Source organism: Haliotis asinina, chromosome 9 (assembly GCF_037392515.1).
Source record: "Haliotis asinina isolate JCU_RB_2024 chromosome 9, JCU_Hal_asi_v2, whole genome shotgun sequence".
Taxonomy (NCBI): Eukaryota; Metazoa; Mollusca; class Gastropoda; order Lepetellida; family Haliotidae; genus Haliotis; species Haliotis asinina.
In genome coordinates this window covers 62,689,665-62,711,665 of record NC_090288.1, presented here as the reverse complement: position 1 = coordinate 62,711,665, position 22,001 = coordinate 62,689,665, and the positions used below count along the sequence as shown (strand labels likewise).

At 42.3% G+C, this 22,001-nt stretch overlaps 2 protein-coding genes across 2 annotated transcripts in view; one reads left to right on the top strand and one right to left on the bottom strand.

Annotated features, from left to right (window-relative positions):
* The window catches only part of LOC137296089 (protein rolling stone-like), a 355,451-nt gene that overhangs the window by 230,828 nt on the left and 102,622 nt on the right, over window positions 1-22,001 (top strand). The gene's annotated exons all lie outside the window — the stretch shown is intronic.
* LOC137296474 (uncharacterized) overlaps window positions 16,856-22,001 on the bottom strand; it is a 78,931-nt gene continuing 73,785 nt past the window's right edge. Inside the window, exons 11-14 of the mRNA XM_067828263.1 lie at window positions 19,816-19,851; window positions 19,168-19,251; window positions 18,440-18,499; window positions 16,856-17,913 (exon numbers count right to left, since the gene is read on the bottom strand). Coding sequence (XP_067684364.1) covers window positions 16,856-17,913; window positions 18,440-18,499; window positions 19,168-19,251; window positions 19,816-19,851 — 1,238 coding nt within the window. The remainder of the gene's footprint in view (window positions 17,914-18,439; window positions 18,500-19,167; window positions 19,252-19,815; window positions 19,852-22,001) is intronic.

Sequence of the window (22,001 nt, the reverse complement as noted above, 5' to 3'; positions counted from 1 at the left end):
TATCTCCCTCTACAACCGTCGTAACTCCAACAACGCTTGTTTTGATTACACGATGCCATTTAGAAAGTGGTCAAATGCAACATATGTCATATTTGGGATTTCACTTTCTTAGTAAAGTACAAATTCTAGTACTTTTTTCGGTTGAGTCCCATCCGGGATTCGAACCCGCACCCTCAGAGTCAGGCACCTAATCGCCAGCACACAAAGTCAGCCGCCTAGCCCGCTCAGCCACCGCGACTTCCGGTATTGTTGTCGTACGCTTGTTTTATCTCCAGCTACGATTGTCGTAACTCCAGCTATGACTGTCGTAACTCCAACTACGATTGTCGTAACACCAACTATGACTGTCGTAACTCCACCTATGACTGTCGTGTATCCTACTTTGAGACTCGTAACGGTATTGTTGTCGTACCATGATTGTTAGTAGTGCTGCCATTGTGTGAGCTGTCGTGATCTTTCCTCTGTGGATAGTGGTGTCATGTACTGGCACTTTAATGAGCGAGCGGTTCTAACCCTAGACTTGACAAATTCTTGAAACGTGAGTGTATGTTGCTGACGGACCCGTCCCATGTGTACAAACATATGTGGTATCAACTGCCAGCGATTAATCCATATAATATGCTATAGTATGTTCGACTTCAAAGATTTCTGAAATCCACTTATTCAATTCCGTCAAAGCATTTGATTTTGTTAACATTGTGCATTCACATCCAAAATGACATGCATTATCTTTTCGTTTCAAAGCTTTGTGACCACAAGTCTCAGAAGTTCTTGGTCTTTTGTCAAAAATGAAAGCAACTACCATTTTCACTTTACTATGAATAAATATATGAAATGATGGTCCCTCCGTTGTTATATGACAGTGAAACTGATTCTATAACATCGTAAATAGACATCTCTCATAGGTTTTCTCTGGCATGTTTCACTGAAGGTTAATAACGTTTTGTTGAGGGAATAATTGTTGTCAGGAACGTATTACTAATTCATGTAAAGTTGAAATTGCAGTATTATGTTGCTTTTGGGGTTAAGTGTAATTTGGAAGGTTGCCCTAGAGGTATGGACACATCCAGCCTAAGATGTAACTTTATAGACAGTATTGAGACAGTGTGAGCTTGTAAACGTAAGCTTCTCCCATGATGAAATTTCAAACAGTCCTGAGAAGAACAGATATTCTCTTTGGCTATTTATCAGAGCCCTTTCGTTTCACCAAAGTGATCATTATTATCACATCTGTTACACGCAATGCAATTGTATTTGCACCACTATTGAATTTTGTTTCCAGTCCGTTGTCCATTACCGTAGTAAATAATTTGGGGCAATTTGTATACATGTGTTCTTAAATTTTACACGAAAATACTTCTTGGCCTCTTGCTGAATTCGTTTGCCAAATATTTCTGCGACACGTAACACATTGATAATGCCAATACACAGTGTCGTGGTAAGACGTGACAGGCAAGTGACAAACAGGACAGCTGTGTGCCCCGCTTCTAGGTGAACTATTTATTTGGAAATCAGGAAATGTTTGTCGAAAGGACTTGACAATATGTCATCTAACAGCTTTACACATGCCGAGAGCGACAAACCAAGTAATCCTTAAGCCAACATATGGAATCAGAATGTACCTGGTCAGGACACCCAGGGACCCAGAGAGAGGTGCGAAAGAATCCTTCTTTCCCGAGGATCATTCCTTGTTGGCTGGCTGGCATAGAATGGTTTCAGCATTGTACCAACGGGTTGGTCTGACAGTTTTCGTGGGAATCGCAGTTGACGTGGGATGTTATCCAGGTGATACAGCAGCACAGAACGCCACAATTCGCCCTGTTATGTTACTTTCTTAAGGCATGTCATAATTCTATGATCGTGGGTTCGAATCCCAGTGTCGGATAGGTGTGTCACCATTATACCCGGTGTGCAGGAAAGTGGAAACGTCTGAGAACGGCGTCATCACACATGGAACTATCACACCGAGCTATCTCTGGAAGAGTGTTTAATGCAGTGCTCATCTCCACTAGTACAGGTTTCTTCGCCCTTACTTGTGCGTGGGCCATGTGCTGATACACGGTGTGTGGTTCGGGAGAGTGATGAACTTTTCACATCTAATTTCTGGTAAATTGTATTTTTAGATGTTCTAGATATATCAAATCTTTGAAGGGCATTTAAAAGTGGAAATCTAGAAATATGAAATATTTCCTCTTGGAAGTCGTTTCAAGCTCTCCATTGTACAGTTTGTGTCTATTCGGGATTTGTCCTGTCACATTGTAACATTGTGAACTCGTAACCTAACTCATCAATATATAATGAAAAATCTGTCCCTGATCTGTTTGGACCATTCTCGTTCGAAACAGAAACATCGTTAACCCTGTACAATTTCTTTCTGTGGCGATAAACATCATGCAGCCACTTTCTTTCTAAATTCAGATCACTTTTCCTCTAGAGGGTACGTTTCGGTGCTCCAATAAATGTGTTCAACCCATACTTAGCAGACAATTTGCATGAAACAGGAACGCATGAAAACACTGAACTGAAAGTCCTTTGATGTAGAATACACTCCCGCGTTCCTCCCACGGGAGCCGTCTCAGCCGTGCCTCCATTACCTGTGCAGATAACTCAATATTGAACTTTAACAGAGGTATTGTTAGCAGGACAGCTGGTTCCCCGCTACTGTCGACCACAACTGGGTCATTCAAATCATAGTGGTAGAGGCGGTACATTTGGTAATTGCTTCCCGTGAAACATCGGGCACGTGGAACAGCTGCCCCGTTCTGTGTTTGGTGACACTCCCTGCAGCATGGTGGGTTCTGGTTAGGTGACACCGGGTGTTTACGAAATGGATGAGCAGTCACCATCAGCATTCATGGTTTGCCAGTGTCCACTTACTGTCAATGTACACACACACACACTCTCTCTCTCTATCTCTCTCTCTCACACACACACACACTCACACACTCATACTCACTCTCACTCTCACTCTCACTCTCACTCTCATTCTCACTCTCACTCTCACACTCATACTCACACTTCTTAACTTCAAACATATGCGTAGATTTATATTTCAGCATTATTACTCTCCACGGCAACTTGCAACGGCAACTTGCCGAAGAGGGATGGGTTCATGGATATGAGTGCTGTGGAGGTAGTTGTCCAACTGGGATGGTAACGTGAACAAAACCTGCATGGAGCTAAGTCTATGATTCGGTGGTTATCACCGTGTCCACACATGCCGTACCACCGCCCATGCTTCCTACAGCTGTGAGTGCTGTGGAGGTAGTTGTCCAACTGGGATGGTAACGTGAACAAAACCTGCATGGAGCTAAGTCTATGATTCGGTGGTTATCACCGTGTCCACACATGCCGTACCACCGCCCATGCTTCCTACAGCTGTGAGTGCCGTGGAGGTAGTTGTCCAACTGGGATGGTAACGTGAACAAAACCTGCATGGAGCTAAGTCTATGATTCGGTGGTTATCACCGTGTCCACACATGCCGTACCACCGCCCATGCTTCCTACAGCTGTGAGTGCTGTGGAGGTAGTTGTCCAACTGGGATGGTAACGTGAACAAAACCTGCATGGAGCTAAGTCTATGATTCGGTGGTTATCACCGTGTCCACACATGCCGTACCACCGCCCATGCTTCCTACAGCTGTGAGTGCTGTGGAGGTAGTTGTCCAACTGGGATGGTAACGTGAACAAAACCTGCATGGAGCTAAGTCTATGATTCGGTGGTTATCACCGTGTCCACACATGCCGTACCACCGCCCATGCTTCCTACAGCTGTGAGTGCTGTGGAGGTAGTTGTCCAACTGGGATGGTAACGTGAACAAAACCTACATGGAGCTAAGTCTATGATTCGGTGGTTATCACCGTGTCCACACATGCCGTACCACCGCCCATGCTTCCTACAGCTGTGAGTGCTGTGGAGGTAGTTGTCCAACTGGGATGGTAACGTGAACAAAACCTGCATGGAGCTAAGTCTATGATTCGGTGGCTATCACCGTGTCCACACATGCCGTACCACCGCCCATGCTTCCTACAGCTGTGAGTGCTGTGGAGGTAGTTGTCCAACTGGGATGGTAACGTGAACAAAACCTGCATGGAGCTAAGTCTATGATTCGGTGGTTATCACCGTGTCCACACATGCCGTACCACCGCCCATGCTTCCTACAGCTGTGAGTGCCGTGGAGGTAGTTGTCCAACTGGGATGGTAACGTGAACAAAACCTGCATGGAGCTAAGTCTATGATTCGGTGGTTATCACCGTGTCCACACATGCCGTACCACCGCCCATACTTCCTACAGCTGTGAGTGCTGTGGTGGTAGTTGTCCAACTGGGATGGTAACGTGAACAAAACCTGCATGGAGCTAAGTCTATGATTCGGTGGTTATCACCGTGTCCACACATGCCGTACCACCGCCCATGCTTCCTACAGCTGTGAGTGCTGTGGAGGTAGTTGTCCAACTGGGATGGTAACGTGAACAAAACCTGCATGGAGCTAAGTCTATGATTCGGTGGTTATCACCGTGTCCACACATGCCGTACCACCGCCCATGCTTCCTACAGCTGTGAGTGCTGTGGAGGTAGTTGTCCAACTGGGATGGTAACGTGAACAAAACCTACATGGAGCTAAGTCTATGATTCGGTGGTTATCACCGTGTCCACACATGCCGTACCACCGCCCATGCTTCCTACAGCTGTGAGTGCTGTGGAGGTAGTTGTCCAACTGGGATGGTAACGTGAACAAAACCTGCATGGAGCTAAGTCTATGATTCGGTGGTTATCACCGTGTCCACACATGCCGTACCACCGCCCATGCTTCCTACAGCTGTGAGTGCTGTGGAGGTAGTTGTCCAACTGGGATGGTAACGTGAACAAAACCTGCATGGAGCTAAGTCTATGATTCGGTGGTTATCACCGTGTCCACACATGCCGTACCACCGCCCATGCTTTCTACAGCTTGTGCATAGCTGAAGGTTTTCTTGAGGTTAAATACATGATAGTTTAATTGAGGATAAAGACTGGCACCAGACGAGATTAGCGTTCTAACTGATGAAAGATAGATATTTTGGGATTTGTATGATTTGAATGTAAGAATCATCAACTCACCTGAAGGTAGTTTCGCATGTAGTGTAATTCTATTATCTATTTCAAAAAAGTCAATTTCTTTACCATTGAATGCGTTATTGATATCACGGGGATATAAACTTCATTGGGGTTTTATCAACCCTTAACTCCTTAACAACGAATGGGGACGGTGAGTTAGCCTGGTAGATAATGCAGAAGAACCAAGTTCTATTCCCTACATGGGTCCCTATTTCTGGTGTCCCTCACCGTCATATTTCTGGAATATAGCCTCTCAATCATCCACTGCAAATAGCCGACCGAGCAAGATCGATTGTGATGCAGGATCTCCATAGTTTGGAAACAAATGTGTTTGTGCTATGGTGACTTCACTGATTTACATGAACCTTTTATCTTGCGCATTTTGAACTCATTAGGGATTGAGTGGATAAACGAGAAATTATTTGACAGTTGTTGCGTGAAGAATAATGTGCTGAACAGTAAAAGAAACGCAATTATGTTTGTTTCTTTAAGAGAAGACATAAACATGAACATTTACTTGTGTGAGATTTTTTTCTCGAAACTTTTGCGTCTTATTCTGTTCGGTATACGTCCCATGTCCCAAGGTGATATTCATCTAGAACACTGGCAGTGAAATATTCATGTCCTTGTAAGCATCGTTCATCCATAACAACGACCGTGGAGACATGCGCGACATGTGACAGACGTCACATTGTATAAGTACGTAATATGATTAGATTGATAACCATACATTTACAATCAGTTCTGTCACGGATACTGTGTTTGGAACATGGAATGTTTCAGCGGGACAGTCCAACCCCGGCATATGCATACGCGCACTGAGAGATTGAACTAACAGTGAAGGTATTGGGACGATAAGTGTCTGATAAGTTGAAAATTATTAACACGTTAAGGTATACACCTCGACGGACGGCGTACTGTTTATAAAATCGAGCATGATTGCCCCGTGTCTTGCCCCATACCTGGCCATCCATAATCGCCAGGAACCCTGCCAGAAATGCTCTCGCCTCAACATCACCGACAAGGTTCTCCGTTTTCTGTGAACATGAGTTAAGACTACATGGGTGATGGACACTGGTGCATAGCCCGACCCTGGTGACTCTGAGACCACATTAGTCTTTGCCGCTGATGGTCCGCGTGTGGATCTCTCCCTACACAGGGTCCAATTATTTCAGACGGGCTGTATAGAGTTGGAAATATACAATATAAAATACACTTTAAATTTTTAAAAATGGTATTTAGTTTTGTCAATCATTCTGGCAACTTGAGGTATTGACGCAACCCTTCTGTGGTATCCACAAGTAGCCGTTTTGTCTGTTCCCTGAGATAGTAAGCGTGTACAGACACACAGATTTATTTCAGTAAAAGACCACGGGTCTTCTGTAAATTTTTACAGAAGTTTCAACTTATGAGAAAGGTAATAAAGTAGCAATCACTTTTCACCATAATCTTAGGACTTTCTGAAGAAGATGGCATGTATTATAGAGAACATTGTTGTTAAGGACATGAAATTTACAAATTGCTGCCCACTCTTCCCGCGCGCACGTGGGTGTCTGGATGGGCGAGCAATCCCATATTAATACGGTACTTTCTCTTTGCGTGTTCTACACTCGGTTATTTGAAAATGTAATAGATGATGTTAAGGCCAGTATGACATACCTCCCTGCACTGTAACATAAAGTCTAAACGCCAATATAACATGGCCAACTGTACCGGAACACAACGTCTAAAGGCCAGTGCCTACCCTATTACACAACGTATAAAGGTCAGTATGACATACCCCACTCTACTGCAACACAACGTGTGAAGGCCAGTATGCCTACTGTAACACAAGATCTAAAGGCCCCTATGCCTACTATAACACAAGATCTAAAGGCCACTATGCCTACTGTAACACAAGGTCTAAAGGCCAGTGTGTCGACTATAACACAACGTCTAATGGCCAGTATGCCTACTGTAACACAAGGTCTAAAGGCCAATGTGGCATACCTCTGTACTTTAACACACGATACTTCCTGTATTGTCATGAGACACGCGATTGGTATCAATGTTTGTTTATATGTATTTCCATACATAAGTATTGCATTACCAAACATCGACTGCATTGTAGCAACAGATATTGATTCTTGAAACTGTAGACAAAGCAGCCATTGACTGTTCACAGATCACCGGACAGGTTTATTGACTGATGTGCCAGTGTTTACGGATAATATACCCGGATGTCGCTGGTCGGGCCGTGTAATCCAGAGTTGCGCAGTTTGTAATGTGACCCGTCAGGACGTCACAACTTCCTAGCTAACCATGGATACTTGGTGGTGGGTGGGGGTGGTGTGTGTGTGTGTGTGTGTGTGAGAGAGAGAGAGAGAGAGAGAGAGAGAGAGAGAGAGAGAGAGAGAGAGAGAGAGAGAGAGAGAGAGAGAGAGAGAGAGAGAGAGAGAGAGAGAGAGAGAGAGAGCACAAGTGCCGAGTTATCACAGACTGCATTACCTCAGCCTCACGTTACCCATGTGCATCTCGGCGGACTGGGAAAATGCCATAGATATATCATTAACAATTCATGTTCTTCCTTGTCGCCACTCACAACACTAGATTCTCTGGTTACTAATCGTTTTTGTGTTCAATGTAGTGATAATGGTAAAAAGAACCAGACATTCTGAGGCCAGTGGTGTTCAGCTAACAAATAGGTTGAGTAAATGGAATACAATATCCAGTTATAAGTGGGGCAAATATTAGGTCAGTCAATAACACAATCCTAAGTGCCCATTTCCCAGAAAACGCGCCAAGGTCTCCATTATACAGATGTATAGTGGCTAACTTATCAACAGCACGGCAGTTTATCAATGTAGTCATCTGTTTACCTAATCTATTTCACCGCTGATACACTCTGCTGACTAAAATATTATGTGTGTTTACTGTCTATCTTTGCAAGTACTCATTGCATGTTACATCAGAGATCATATTGTCTGCTGAGCTGGTCTTATCATGAACGCATGTGTGAAAATAATCATTCACCAGCGACGATCCGTAATATGAGCGTACATTGAAAACGTGTCTTGACCCCGTCACAGCCACAAACTCAAATCAAGTGTGTTAGTTCATCTTTCACATTTCAACGTAACAGAAAGCATGGTATTCAAGTTAGCCAGTGCTGAGTCAAACTTGGAAATGTCCATCACAAAACCTTTAGAAGCAGTTACCAACACATTTAGTGTTGTGACCCTGATCCAACTATCTTCTTATCGACAGTCGAGCTCTTCCTTGACTTCCTTCCTTTGCAGTCACCAGAGGCAAACACCGAGGTTCTTGAGAGAAGCATTTAGAATATCGGCGTTTTAATATACGACAAAATGTGATTGATGTCAACATCTTCTACGTGTATATTGTTTACACAGCGTTTCTGACTATCTCTCGTCCCTTCGTCAGGTGGATGGCTTCAGCAATCAATTCTTAATCCATTGTTACAGCTTCATCTCAACCCTTAGTATCTTATCCCAGCTTTTGTATATCGTTAGACTATACGCCTCCACTATTGTACACCAATCAGAAACGTTGGCTTCTATTGCTTAATCCACTGTAACAACAATATACTGGCTGTTGCATATTTTAATTCTCTTTTATCTGCTATTTTTTAATTGTATATACATGCTTAAAATCATCACTCTGGCTTAATGTACACTACTAGTATAATATATATCCTGTTTTAACTATTACTCAGCATCCACCTGACGAAGGGGCGAGGAATAGCCTAGGAACGTTGTGTAAAGGCAAACACTGTTGAGATATGTAGGGAAGGATGACTAATTATGTTGTTACAGATGAATCCATGAGACGAACAGGCACCAATACTAACGCAATGAACAGCAGTATCCTTAAAAGAAGATCAGAGGCAGATTAATTTACACACTCATAGCAGATGCCATCTCTAACGTTCAACCCAAGCTCCATGTCCTATTCAGTTCTACTAGTTATCTCCAGAAAAAAAAACAATTCTATACATACTTGTCCAGTGTAATAATCTGGACTGTTGCCACTATACAGTTTACAGTGATTTATTGACTCATCATTCACTTTATAACTTCTAACCGTAATCTCCATAAACATATAATTTAGGAAGTACACTGACACCACCATCTAACTGAAACAATGAAATGGCCGGTCACGTACAACGTTATCCTAATGTGTCCATCGTGCAGATGTAGAATGCCTCAAATGTATGTGGTATTAATTCATGGAAGAGAGAACACGAAGTTGACATGTCACATAAAGCGTCGCAGAATGGCATCTCATAGATGCAAAGATATTAAGCAAACAAATACTGTTCCTCAAAGCAGGTGCATATTTTTGCATCAATCGTTGCATCGATGCCATGGCGGAAACAGTGTAACGCATCTGCCGGGGGCGTTTCCTGTGGCCAAACTAACAATAGATGCTAGCTTCCCCTCCACCATGCTCGTTAGTCACAGAACTAGGAAGAGGGGTTGGTATGAATCCAAGCTAATTTAGACGGAAGCACAATGGAGTGCTGTTACTGCAATGACTACAGCAGTAAATGAAGGCATGAGCACATACAAATATAGAAACAACGACTGTTAATGTTATTGCCAGAGTGAATGTATATTTGAGGCGCTGTATACAAGGTCCATACAGCGGACACTAGGAGAAAATTCTCAGTATAACGTTCTGTAAGGCTTCGAAGAGGCAGGTTTGTCATGAAAAGGGATGGTTTTCAGAATGTGGCACAACGACGGTATCAAGACAGTTTTCGTTGACCATTCTGTGGCCTAGGTACTGTAATGAGATCCATCTTAGAGTTCAGTTCGATGGACCAGCTCCATGGAACAGCTCTTGTTGACATGCCTTGTTGTGTCGCCTAAGTAGGCAAAAATAGTCTCCAGTAATGTATAGGAGACATTTCATTTAAAACTGAACTCGGGTCATCAATGATTCTGGTCGTCTTGCAGGTCTCGGACAATCCTTTATGTCACGGTGGTCACGTTCTCTATAAGGAGACTAATGACTTTCTGGTTAACGTTACGTGCAGTGGTTGGGTCCTGCGTAGTGGGACTGGTGCTCATTAAACAATACTGAATATGTTTACGTTAACATTGCTTGTTTGTTTTCTAACTCCGCACTAACAATACTCCAGCTATGTGGCAGTGGTCTTTAAATAGGATGGACCAGACAATTCAGTGATCAGTAGGTTCAGCATCGATCTATGCAGTCGGGATGCGATGTTCCATGTGCCAACCAGGCCAGTCTGACCACCCGATCCACTTGTCGCATACCACGAGAATCATGGGTTGCTGACGACCGATTCTAACGTGTAGTATATGATATGGGTGCATGGTTGAAGAAGAACAGGGTTTGATAGCCTCACAAAGGCATTTTGTTTGTGGGTTAAACAACTGTTGTAACTGTTATTGTAGAATGGAGCTGTCTATAAGGGCCTCAAGTCAACGTGTTCCTGTTTGATTCTGTTTCATTTCCTTCGAGCACTTATGAATTTGAGGCTCAAATCATTTTTTGTCATGATCCATTAAAATTTTGTCGAGTTCCTATATCTACATTGCAAACCTGGTTGGAATGTATCGTTGTAATCTGTGTGACTATTTCCACTGAAAAGATGGGCATATTCTACAGTTTTAAATTTGGTGATATGATTGTCATACTTTGCAGACCTATTTTGTGCATATTTCCTGAACCCAGTAAGAAGATATCGGTTGACGGGGATAGTGGGTAGCCTTCTGGTTCGCTCCTCACGCCGACGATGCGGGTTTGAATCCCTACATGGGTACATTTTGTGAAGCTTCTAGCATCCCAGTAGATCCTTTGAGATTTCCTGTTGAGTCAAAATATGTCCCCAATGCTGGTGACACTACATATATGATAAGGATTAGTTGTATCAGGGGCGGTGACACTACCTATATGAAAAGGACTGGTTGTACCAAGGCTGGTGACACTACATATATGATAAGGATTGGTTGTACCAAGGCTGGTGACACTACACATATGATAGGGATTGGTTGTACCAGGGCTGGTGACACTACACATATGATAAGGATTGGTTGTACCAGGGCTGGTGACACCACCTATATGATAGGGATTGGTTTACCATGCCTGGTGACACTACACATATGATAAGGATTGGTTGTACCACGGCTGGCGACACTACACACACAATATGGTCTCCCTCGGCCTGGTGACACTGTGCACATGATAAGGGATGATGCACAGACTCTCCACGGCTGGTGACACTACACAAACTACACACAAGGGATAATACAGCAGAGTAATAATGCATGCACACGATAAGGATGGTGAACGGTTTGTCCAGGGCTGTTAACACTACCCACGTGATAAGGATAGTGAACGGTCTTGCCCAGGGTTGGTGACACTACACACATGATAAGGGATAATGCACACACGTGATACGGATGGTGTACGGTCTGCCTAATGCTGATGACACTACACACGTGATAAGGAACAATGCACTCATATGATAAGGATGGTGAACGGTTTGCCCAGGGATGATGGCACTACACACATGATAAGGATAGTGAATGGCCTGTCCACGGCTGCTGTCATTGCAGGCACAATAAGGGATGTACAACGCTTGTTGTACAGCTTTACTGACAGTTTCCCCTGATTTGGTGACAAAAGGTGATTGTCATAGCTATGTACAGCAATGTTTGTTGGGTGGTTGGTTCTTTAACGCTCTACATCATAAGCCTACGTTATAGGGGTACATTGACATGGATCATTCCAGTGAGTGCACCTCACCACCAGATCCCGTTAGTCACCTTGTAAGACAATCATGGGGCAAAGCAAATCCTAACTAGGATTTTCAGACACCACGAACAGGCCTGAAGTATGAACGCATGTTGGGAACAGAGCCGGGTCCTGAAAGCTTGATTCACCGGCTGAATATGACACATTCCTTTACCGAATTATTTAAGTGGTAAATGCGTCACTGAGCGTGACCTCTGAACAGTTCTAACTAACATATCACGTGATCGTTTTCTTTTTGTCAAAACAGTAGGATAACGCCCTGTACCATGAGCCATGGCATACAGGAACAAATCCTATAGGTCCATACTCTACAGTTCAACATAGTTAGAAGAGGATATGAGTCGGTGTTGTAAACAGACAGAAAAAGTATGCTTCCACTGACAAAGATACGTCTATAAACATGAGCCTCACCACCAGATCCGGTTATAGTCTCCTTGTAAGACATGCGAATTCTAACCAGGATAATCAGACACCGCGAACAAGCCTGAAGTATGAACGCATATTGGGAATAGAGCCAGATCCTGAAACCTTTATTCACCAGCTGAATATGACACATTCCTTTATCGAATTATGTAAGTGGTAAATTAAAGCTTATGCTGGAAGCAATGAGTGTTTGGATCTTGTTTCAAGATTACAGCGACCTTGACCTTTAATCTACATGCGATATCGGTTACCCAGGAAATGCTCATCCGTTTCGAAGCTGCCTGTTGGTGTCAGCAATGATAGCGTCATGATAGTAGGTGTCTTTCATCGCGTTACAGAGACAGCAGTGGCAGACCCTGAAACAGACCAACGCCCAGTCTCTGAATAATAACAAAAGTCTCTCGATAGTAACAAAACGAACTAGACGTGCTTCATTTGGGGCTTAGCCACTACAGAGAGGACCAGGCAGTGAGGACAATAATATGACTCAGGGACTGTGAGACAGGCTCTTCTGAAAGAGAGACTGTGAATTTTCAAGAATGTTTAGCAGTGTCATCAACAATTTGTCATGTTAAAAAAATCTTCATTTTGCCTCCACTTTCCATTTTGTCTCTATGTATACACTAAATACATTCATGTACCTTTGTCCCGTGCGTCATTGGACGTGACCTCTGAACAGTTCAATGATACGTCTGTGACAATGATACGTCTGTGACAATGATACGTCTCCAGACATGAGCTATGAGTAGAAATCACATCACGATTGGTTGATGTATGTCATCTTCTCATACCTGAACGATACCTGTGAAGATCCAAGTTAGAATTGATCTTTAGTCTTGTCCATGCTTGTCTGAAGAGACGACCAACAGAATCGGGTCGCTGACTGGGTGACACACATCATCGTATCCCTCTTGCGTAGATCGATGCTCACGTTGTTGATGACTGAATTGTCCTGCCTAGACTAGATTATTTACAGACCTCCGTCATACGGCTGGAACATTGCTGAGTGCGGCGTAAAACTACATTCACACATCCATGTCTGAAGGCATGACAAAGTACTGTTGCGCAATAGAAAGTACACGCACATTGATTACGGCAGTTCCTGCTTTACCAAAGAAACATATTTCTCGTCTGTTACAATTTTCGTCATACTCAAACCTAACTTTATACTGTCAGCCTTTAATTTTAATTTAATACCTCTCAACACTGACCCCTTCTTTGTGGGTAATTTATTAAAGGGGAAATACAAGGACAAAACATGTTGCAATCATTTCGAATCAACCCAAATTCCATGTTTTAATTATTATTCTGACAAGCACAATGTATACAGCAATGATGTGCCGAATGAACAATTTAGTCAGGCACTGATTACCTGCCCTTAACGATTTGCCGGCCTGTAACATACATAGTTTGAGTACGTTACAGAATCTGAGATGTGGTCAATATTATAAAATAATAAAAATGCCAGAATTATGCTACTAAAGAATGTGTACATCAGCTAGCATTTCCATGACGCATATTTTGAACTTTAGATGCTTCAAGTTACGTTTTGTTCATGTACCGTCTTATATCGGCAACAACTATACTCATTTCTGTTAACTGTTAATATCAAAAACAGCTGTAGATATTCCGAAGCCTGTTGATAGACAGTCGCGCGTTCACGTGCCACCGTTTCGTGTGGTGACAGGTATGAATGGGACTCACATGGTACTCACATAGGACTCACATGGCATCTTCTTTTCTCACTTCAGGACTGCACTCTATGACGGTAAACCGTACTATAGATATTCTATTAGATAGCAATAATAACCCTGATCTGGGTCCAGTTTCATATGCTTTCCTGGAAACTCATGAAACGATGTTTGTGTGCCAAGGCCTGTCCCAAACACTCAGCATAAGTAGGATTCTGTTACATTCATGGAATCCTCAGCTATGATAATAATATGTGCAAAACGATAATGTGATAACCGTTTCTCAAGGAATGTGTACATTCTTGGGGAAAAAACCTACATATGTTCCGTTTAAGTGTCTGTTTTGTATTTCAGGCATTAGCAGAAAAAAGACAATGTAAACTGAACATGTTTTATGGGGCCCCTCCATCTGCAAGACATTGGCATCCGTTTAATTCCATACACGGAAGCTAGAAACCAGTGACACAGGAGACATTCCCGTGACATGCATCGCACTGTCTACCACCTTGTTCCACACACTGGCTCCCAGAAACAGACAAAGCAGGTAAGTCCTTGATAATTTGTATCCCGCCTCAGAAAACCCTTAAGTAAGTACTATGTACCTGGCTCATGCACACCTGAAATGAACACTTGTAACTGTGTTTGCGCTGTAAGTTCATGTGTCGAGGCGAACTGGACGTCATGTGGAAGGGGCAGACAACTCCAGTAGACTTCATTGCATTACCGTTCATCTATTTCTGTTTGGTAAGTAATTGTGTCTCCCCCCCCCCTCCCCCCCCCCCCCCCCAAGTTGCAATAAGGCAATGGTATTATGCTGTTTCTGTTCGTATTCTGTTAAGTCTGAAGGCAGATGATCTAGGTCTCCTTTCACAAAGCACTGAGGCAATCGTAACTCATGATCACTAATGTAACCTTAGTGCAATGATAAAGAATGTGCGTTAAGGTTAACATTAGTAAAGGTTGTTTCGTGAAAGAAGTCCACGGTTGACATTTTACGTTCCGATACTACACGTCATTGGAAGGTGTACGTGGATCTGCAGTACGCAGGGCGACAGGTAACCGAATGTCAGGTATAACGTTATGCTGTCTCAGCAGGGATAATGGGGATAGTAACCTTAACAGTAGAACAAATGTGTAATAATTAAGAGCGTCCGAGTAGACATCTTCTTACCAGGTCATATACGTCCACGGGTATCACTTAATGTATGTATGCCGTGATTGCAGACAAAAGACAAGAATAGACATGGTGATTTCTGGCAATTTAGAGACCTGGGTTGTTCAGTCTGTATATATGTGCAGCTTTGTGAGTTCACACCTTGTACTCTGACCGTATATGGTCTAACGAGGTCGCACTCAGCGACGTGTACAACGGAAATTCGCTTTGTAAATAACAAGAACTACAGACAGGTTTATGGAACATTTTAATGAATACTTATTGCAATACGGTTATAATATGTATGTGTAAATTCTAAATAAATGCTTGTGAAGCTGGACACACAGCACAGAAAAATGGCACATTTTACGTTCATGTTGTCTACATGCATTACAGATTCCTCCAACACTAAATGAATAACACACTCGATATGAGGCTATAGTCAAAATGTGCAAAAGGAGGGTGTCAAAGGGGGCGTAATGTGACGACACAAAGTACTTTTGTAGGTAGGTATAGATGGTGTGGAAGCGAGATGGATATGTGAGACGGCATGATTAGGGAGTGAGTCAGTGAGTTTTCTTTTGCAATCTTCACACCATCATAGTAGAAACTAAGTGCAGTCGCATGGGCATGAACAGATGTACAGGTTTGCTTGAGAGACAAAGTTCAAGATATGGACAATGAATGCAAAGGGAAGCAACTCCATGGCTGTGATACGGCTCAACAGTATACGAAATCAAATGTGATGTATCTGATTAAAGTTGGGAAAACTTGTTTGAAATACAAAGGTCAAGATTTAATCTCGCAAGGTTAGTGGGAGAGTGATCCCTTTGACATGGCACTTGTGAAAAGACTGTGGCGACATGTTCCGAACAGTTTAAACACAAACGTTTCACTGCATTGTGGCATCCATGAAGATGGAATGGATGATGCCCGCAATGCTGCAGGTCAGAGATGTTCAGAGATGTTCACCAACCACAACGTGGTGACAATATCATGGTATTTTCCATAGAGATGGAGATATCAACAACTCTTTGATCCACTAACAGCTCTTGAAGTACTGATATCAACAACTCTTTGATCCACTAACTGCTTCTCTTGAAATACTGATATCAACAACTCTTTGATCCACTAACTGCTTCTCTTGAAGTACTGATATCAACAACTCTTTGATCCACTAACTGCTTCTCTTGAAATACTGATATCAACAACTCTTTGATCCACTAACTGCTTCTCTTGAAGTACTGATATCAACAACTCTTTGATCCACTAACTGCTTCTCTTGAAGTACTGATATCAACAACTCTTTGATCCACTAACTGCTTCTCTTGAAGTACTGATATCAACAACTCTTTGATCCACTAACTGCTTCTCTTGAAGTACTGATATCAACAACTCTTTGATCCACTAACTGCTTCTCTTGAAGTACTGATATCAACAACTCTTTGATCCACTAACTGCTTCTCTTGAACTACTGATATCAACAACTCTTTGATTCAGTCACAGCTTCTGTGCTGATACAGATACCAACTACTCTTTGATCCACTAACAGTTTCTTTAGACATACATGTGTTATAAAACTTTTGAAACAGGAACAGCTTGCGTTGAGATACAGATACCGACAACATACACATGTTGTTATAAAACATCTTTCGTAATCCATAGTTTGTTTCTCAGCTGAGGTTGAAAATACGGACTCTTGTCACTCTATAGATTTGGGTATGCTTTTGATAATTGTCTGAAGGGGAAAAACCCCGTCGCCCTTATTAATGACAAGGAAGCGTGCATCGATATCCGTGTCTGTTAGTATTTCACTAGGAGGGATGAAGTCCTCTTTAGAATAATTTGCGTCGTCTTGGCCTTTGAATGCAAGCAGGTCCTCTTCTGCGTTGATATTTTGTAACAGGTTAATAATGACATCGGTAGGGGTGTCAGTTGCGACTGCACTCGGGGCAATCATGTCATGTGGATGTGCTACAACAGTGCTGCTAGTTACGACACTTTGTGGTTTGTTACTCAAACCTGTATTATGACCAACAGTTATCCTTGGATCTGTATCACCTGCATTTGCTTTCACAGAGACTGACTCAAACATCTGCTCTGGATCGTGTTCTGATTCGTTTAATGAATTTTGTCGACGGAACCTCTTCTCAAACCAATGTGGGTTAGATCTCTGGAAATGTCTTGCTGATTCAATGGCTTTCCGTAAATGTCGGCCACTTCTAGTGGCTTGCAGCTTCACCATAGCGTCTATGGCTGGATGTCTGCAAGTCTGGTCAAACACATCAACTTCATGGATGTGGCACAATAAGTCCTTGAAATGTTTGGGCAGCTTATAATGGACACCAGGACTCACTTCCTCTAAGACAAAATCCTCACTGGTGTAGTCAAAGTACACAAGGATGGTTTTCCTGTAGAAATCAGGCTCGAGAGACTTCGTCCTAACATGGGTTATGGCTGGGGAGAAGATGTCGCCCTCTGGACCTTCATCCTCTGTCTTCAAAGAGGTGTTCGTGTTCCTTGCATCCAGGAGTTTGAACGCTGCCTCTGAGCTGATGACAATCACGTAGTCCGCCTCGTCAATGTGTGATATGATCCACTGGTAGGTGCCTATGGAGTGGAAGTCTCTCTTAAACCAAGGTGAATAAAACACCTCGCAGCAGCACTGGTTTTTCAAATATATGGCCAGCCTGGAGATGACATTCAAGTGATCTTTATGATCCTCAGCATACAGTAAATACACCTTCTTCCTTGGAAAAGCTGTAACAAACACATTTTTCATGATACGTTAAGATATTATATATGACATTTGTGACCATTGCTCTAGGACTGACGTACTTCAGGGATGTAAATTCAATATGAGTCTGCACCTGATCTAAAATACCTCCCCGGATTTGAATGCAAAGAAAAAGACCTTTGTTGCAAACCGACACCACGTATCAAAATTTAATAACTGATACGTATAGCTACATTTTGTTATATATATATACTCGTATTGTCTTGTCGCTTTTGAAGCCATTACATCCAAAACCAAAGGACATGCATGCTGACTGATGAAATGGTTTGTAAATGTATTGTAGAGGTCGAGGGGCGGGTGGTAAAATAATGACGTTGACTCCTATAGGAAGAAACACCTGATCGGCACAAGAACCTACATTACAACATGCCTTTATGAAAGGGGATGTTAACACAGGGCTCAGCTGACACATACTAATATCGTAACTTATACTAGCATCGTAACTTATAACAGGTGTAAAATGATTTATTCACATTTAAAGGTACGAACGTTTACCACTCCCGGAACATAAGTGTCTCCTCATACTGCTTCCGCCAATCGCTGAGCGTGCTGAAGATATGAAAGGAAACCAAGATATGACATTGCTGTCAGTGTAATCCGATGCCATCTACGAATAAGGCGTGTGTTTCGCCTGTCAAACACATTGTACCCATGTGGGAAATCGAATCCCTGTCTTCGGTGTGAAAAACAAGCGCTTTAACCCCACCATCCCTCTTTGAGAAAGATGGAAGGATGGATGATGGATGAATGGATGGACGGACGGACGGATGGATAGATAGATCATCCATGCCATGACCGTCTACCTCGTTTCAACTGTAAATAGTTTAGGATAATTTGTACTTTTGATTTGTACACTGCGTTGAATTTTAAAATACACATGTTCATTATGTAACATTTCTTGGTAAGTTTCGAACAGAATAAGTCGGCTTTGAGATTCTCTTCGGTTAACTTAGTAAGACTGATTCACTTTTGAAGTCGAGACGTCAGAACAGATAATGACTGTACGACACTCCAGAAGTCAAGACGTCCTCTCAGTCCCAATGGATTTATGTGATACTCTGTTAGCATAATATGGCTTGCTTGAATTATTGTGGGTGAATCTCTTGATCCATTTACGCGTGCCGTAATGTTGAGGCCTGCTAGGGAGATTTACATTGATCTGTTAGATATACAGCGTAGCTGGGGATTCCTGTGAAGGATTTTCTCGATCTACTCACCTGTGTTGTGGTGTCGCCTACACACAAGAACTGCGATGACAATGATGGCCACGACAAGCACACAGGCAAACACTGCTGTAAACACTGCACCATGGCAACATGATATACGAGTACAATATTGTTATGCTTATTTTTGACAACTACAGCAACTTTGCATGTATCTATGCCCCTGAAATATGTGCTGACCGCTCTACTGATCTGTTGATAAGTGTTCCTCTTTCCCAAACTTTACTCTACGTTCGTTTTAGATAAGACTGTAATCTTGATCTCGATCATTCCTTTACTCATAGTGAGATAACTAAGCAGATTAGATATCAGCTGGACAGAAACGTTTGTACCAATGCTGTTTAATTGCAAGAACGATTATTTCAGTGCCATTTTGGAATGTGCACTTGTTGATTTAAGCACTGGAATGAAACTGGAAACCGAAGATGAAGATGTTAAGATGTAGATATTAAATATGATATTGCAGGTCCATATATGAATAGGATCTTGGATACAGTTCCACATGTATCTATGCGGCTGTGTATATGGCCCAGACAGTTGAGTTGATTTAAGGTCATTTCTATTTCAGGCAATCTAACCCCAGATTAGTAGGATGTAAGCTTGTCCCATTTGGGGCTTAATTCATTAGGGTCACTTCCTTACCTGTGCTCAGGACATCAGGGGATGGTGTTGATCCTTCTGTAAGACAGAATAATACATGTTGGGTATGTTAACCATTATCTTTAGATGTTCAGATGCCATTAATCAGGATAGCCTCTATTTGTTTAAGTCAGTGATACAAGTGTTAGACATATGCATGTTCAAGTCTGCAGCACCGGATATGGATGGATATCTCTATGATGTGCCAGTCATTGAGTAAGTGAGTTTAGTTTTACGCCACACTCCATTCCAGTTATATGGTCACCGTCTGTAAATATTCGAGTCTAGACCAGACAGTGCAGTGATCGATAGGTTCAGCATAGATCTATCTCAATCAATCAATCTTTATTCAGAACTGAAGGCCACGGGCGTATATACACAGTTTAACAGCAGACATGGTTTCTCTTCAAAGTAGCACGATAGATAAACAAAGCGATATTTTCTATAAATATCCGATTTGAAGTTGACAATAGTTGGATAAAGTTATGTTTAGACGGTTGTTTCGTAAAATAACTGGTTATATATTTGCTTCTAATGTTTCTATTTAAGGATTGACTGTGTATTTCTTTCGTTGCATTGTGATATGAAACTAAAACCTAATGTCCAAACTGTATGAATCCGCGTAGCAACAAATATTATAGGCTTTCAACAAGATTTCTTTAAACATAATCAAATTCATCGAAACAGATATCTTTGTTACCCCCGATTAACAATTTCGGTGTAAGAATTCGGTAATGGTGTGACATGTCTCAGGTGACTCATTTACTTAAAATGACACGCCTATCACACCATTAGCCAGTCAGCATAGAACACCCCCAAACAGTTGGCAATCAAATAAGCTAACGTCGGGTGGCGAATCAGAACGAACAACACAATGTGACGCGTTCCGGTAACAGCAAAGTTTCAAGTTCAAACATTTGAACTAATACCAGCGAACTGAAAGACTCAGTTTGAAGAGTGAGAATTGGATATGCAGTCCGATGACAGCCGTATTTGCGCAAGTGGAAAGAGGGTGTGTTGTGACTGGGATTGCGATGCCATGAACTGATGTTCCATCGTGCGCATGATTGCATAATAACACAAGCTGAAGCCGAGAATGCATTGACCCCTGAACTTTGACCCAGACTGTAGATATGACCCCTCTTCATGCAAAAAGTCAAAACAATGAGGCCGCCACGCTTGATGAAATTGACGCCAATTTACCGTCAGACAATGACAATGCAGTAAAACACAATGAGTTGAATGATCATAGTTCGGACCTGTCATTCTTTTATGACGAACTACTCGCTAAGATTACAGTAGAGCCGGCAGGTAACAGACACCATGAATTCAATCAAAGCGAGGAATCTAAATCAACAACCAACGAGAGAAAGGTGAATAACAAGGAATCAGCTCATACATATGATTCTTTCATCACCAAGAACAAGCACAGGCGACATGGCATATCTGTTAGTTTCGACACAGATAACACAAGAATTAAAAGGACCGTAAAAGACCTTACTGAATCTAGGTCAAAACAAACTTTTGTAAATAACACAAGATATCGCGACATTGATCTATGTGGCTTAACGGAACACCAATTGCAGAAGCATAATCTAAACCTGCTAAAAGAACTGTCTCGCCAGTACGAGGCATCTGTTACATGTTATGGAGAGAGTTACGTACATGATCCGAATAGCTTTCTTGCTAAAGCAGGTGTAGCTATCCTGGTGTCTAAAAGGATGTTACCCTTCACACAACCAATTGACATGGAGTTTGACTTCATCACTGGTGTCGAGATGCATGTACCAAACTCAAGGCCACTTTATTTCTTTTGTGTTTACCTGTCTGCAGCATCCAAGGACATTCAGAGCTTTCTATGGAGTGTTGATAAAGTTGATGAAGTGCTTGAAGCGTACTCAACACTAGGTACTGTTATATTAGTGTTCGATATGAACACTAAGATACAAGGCCCCAGATGTAATACCACCTTTGATGCAAGGAGCACACGTTTGGTTTCCAAATTTAACCTCATATGATCAGTTAATGCTCAGATCATTTGTGCAGGACCTGATTGGACTTTTTGTTCTTACTGTGGAGGAAACCATGATAGATCACATTCTAATAGACAAATCCAGCATATGCAATATAATCACGTCTCAAATTCTAGATGATGTCATTTTTAACATCTCTGACCATCATCCTGTTTT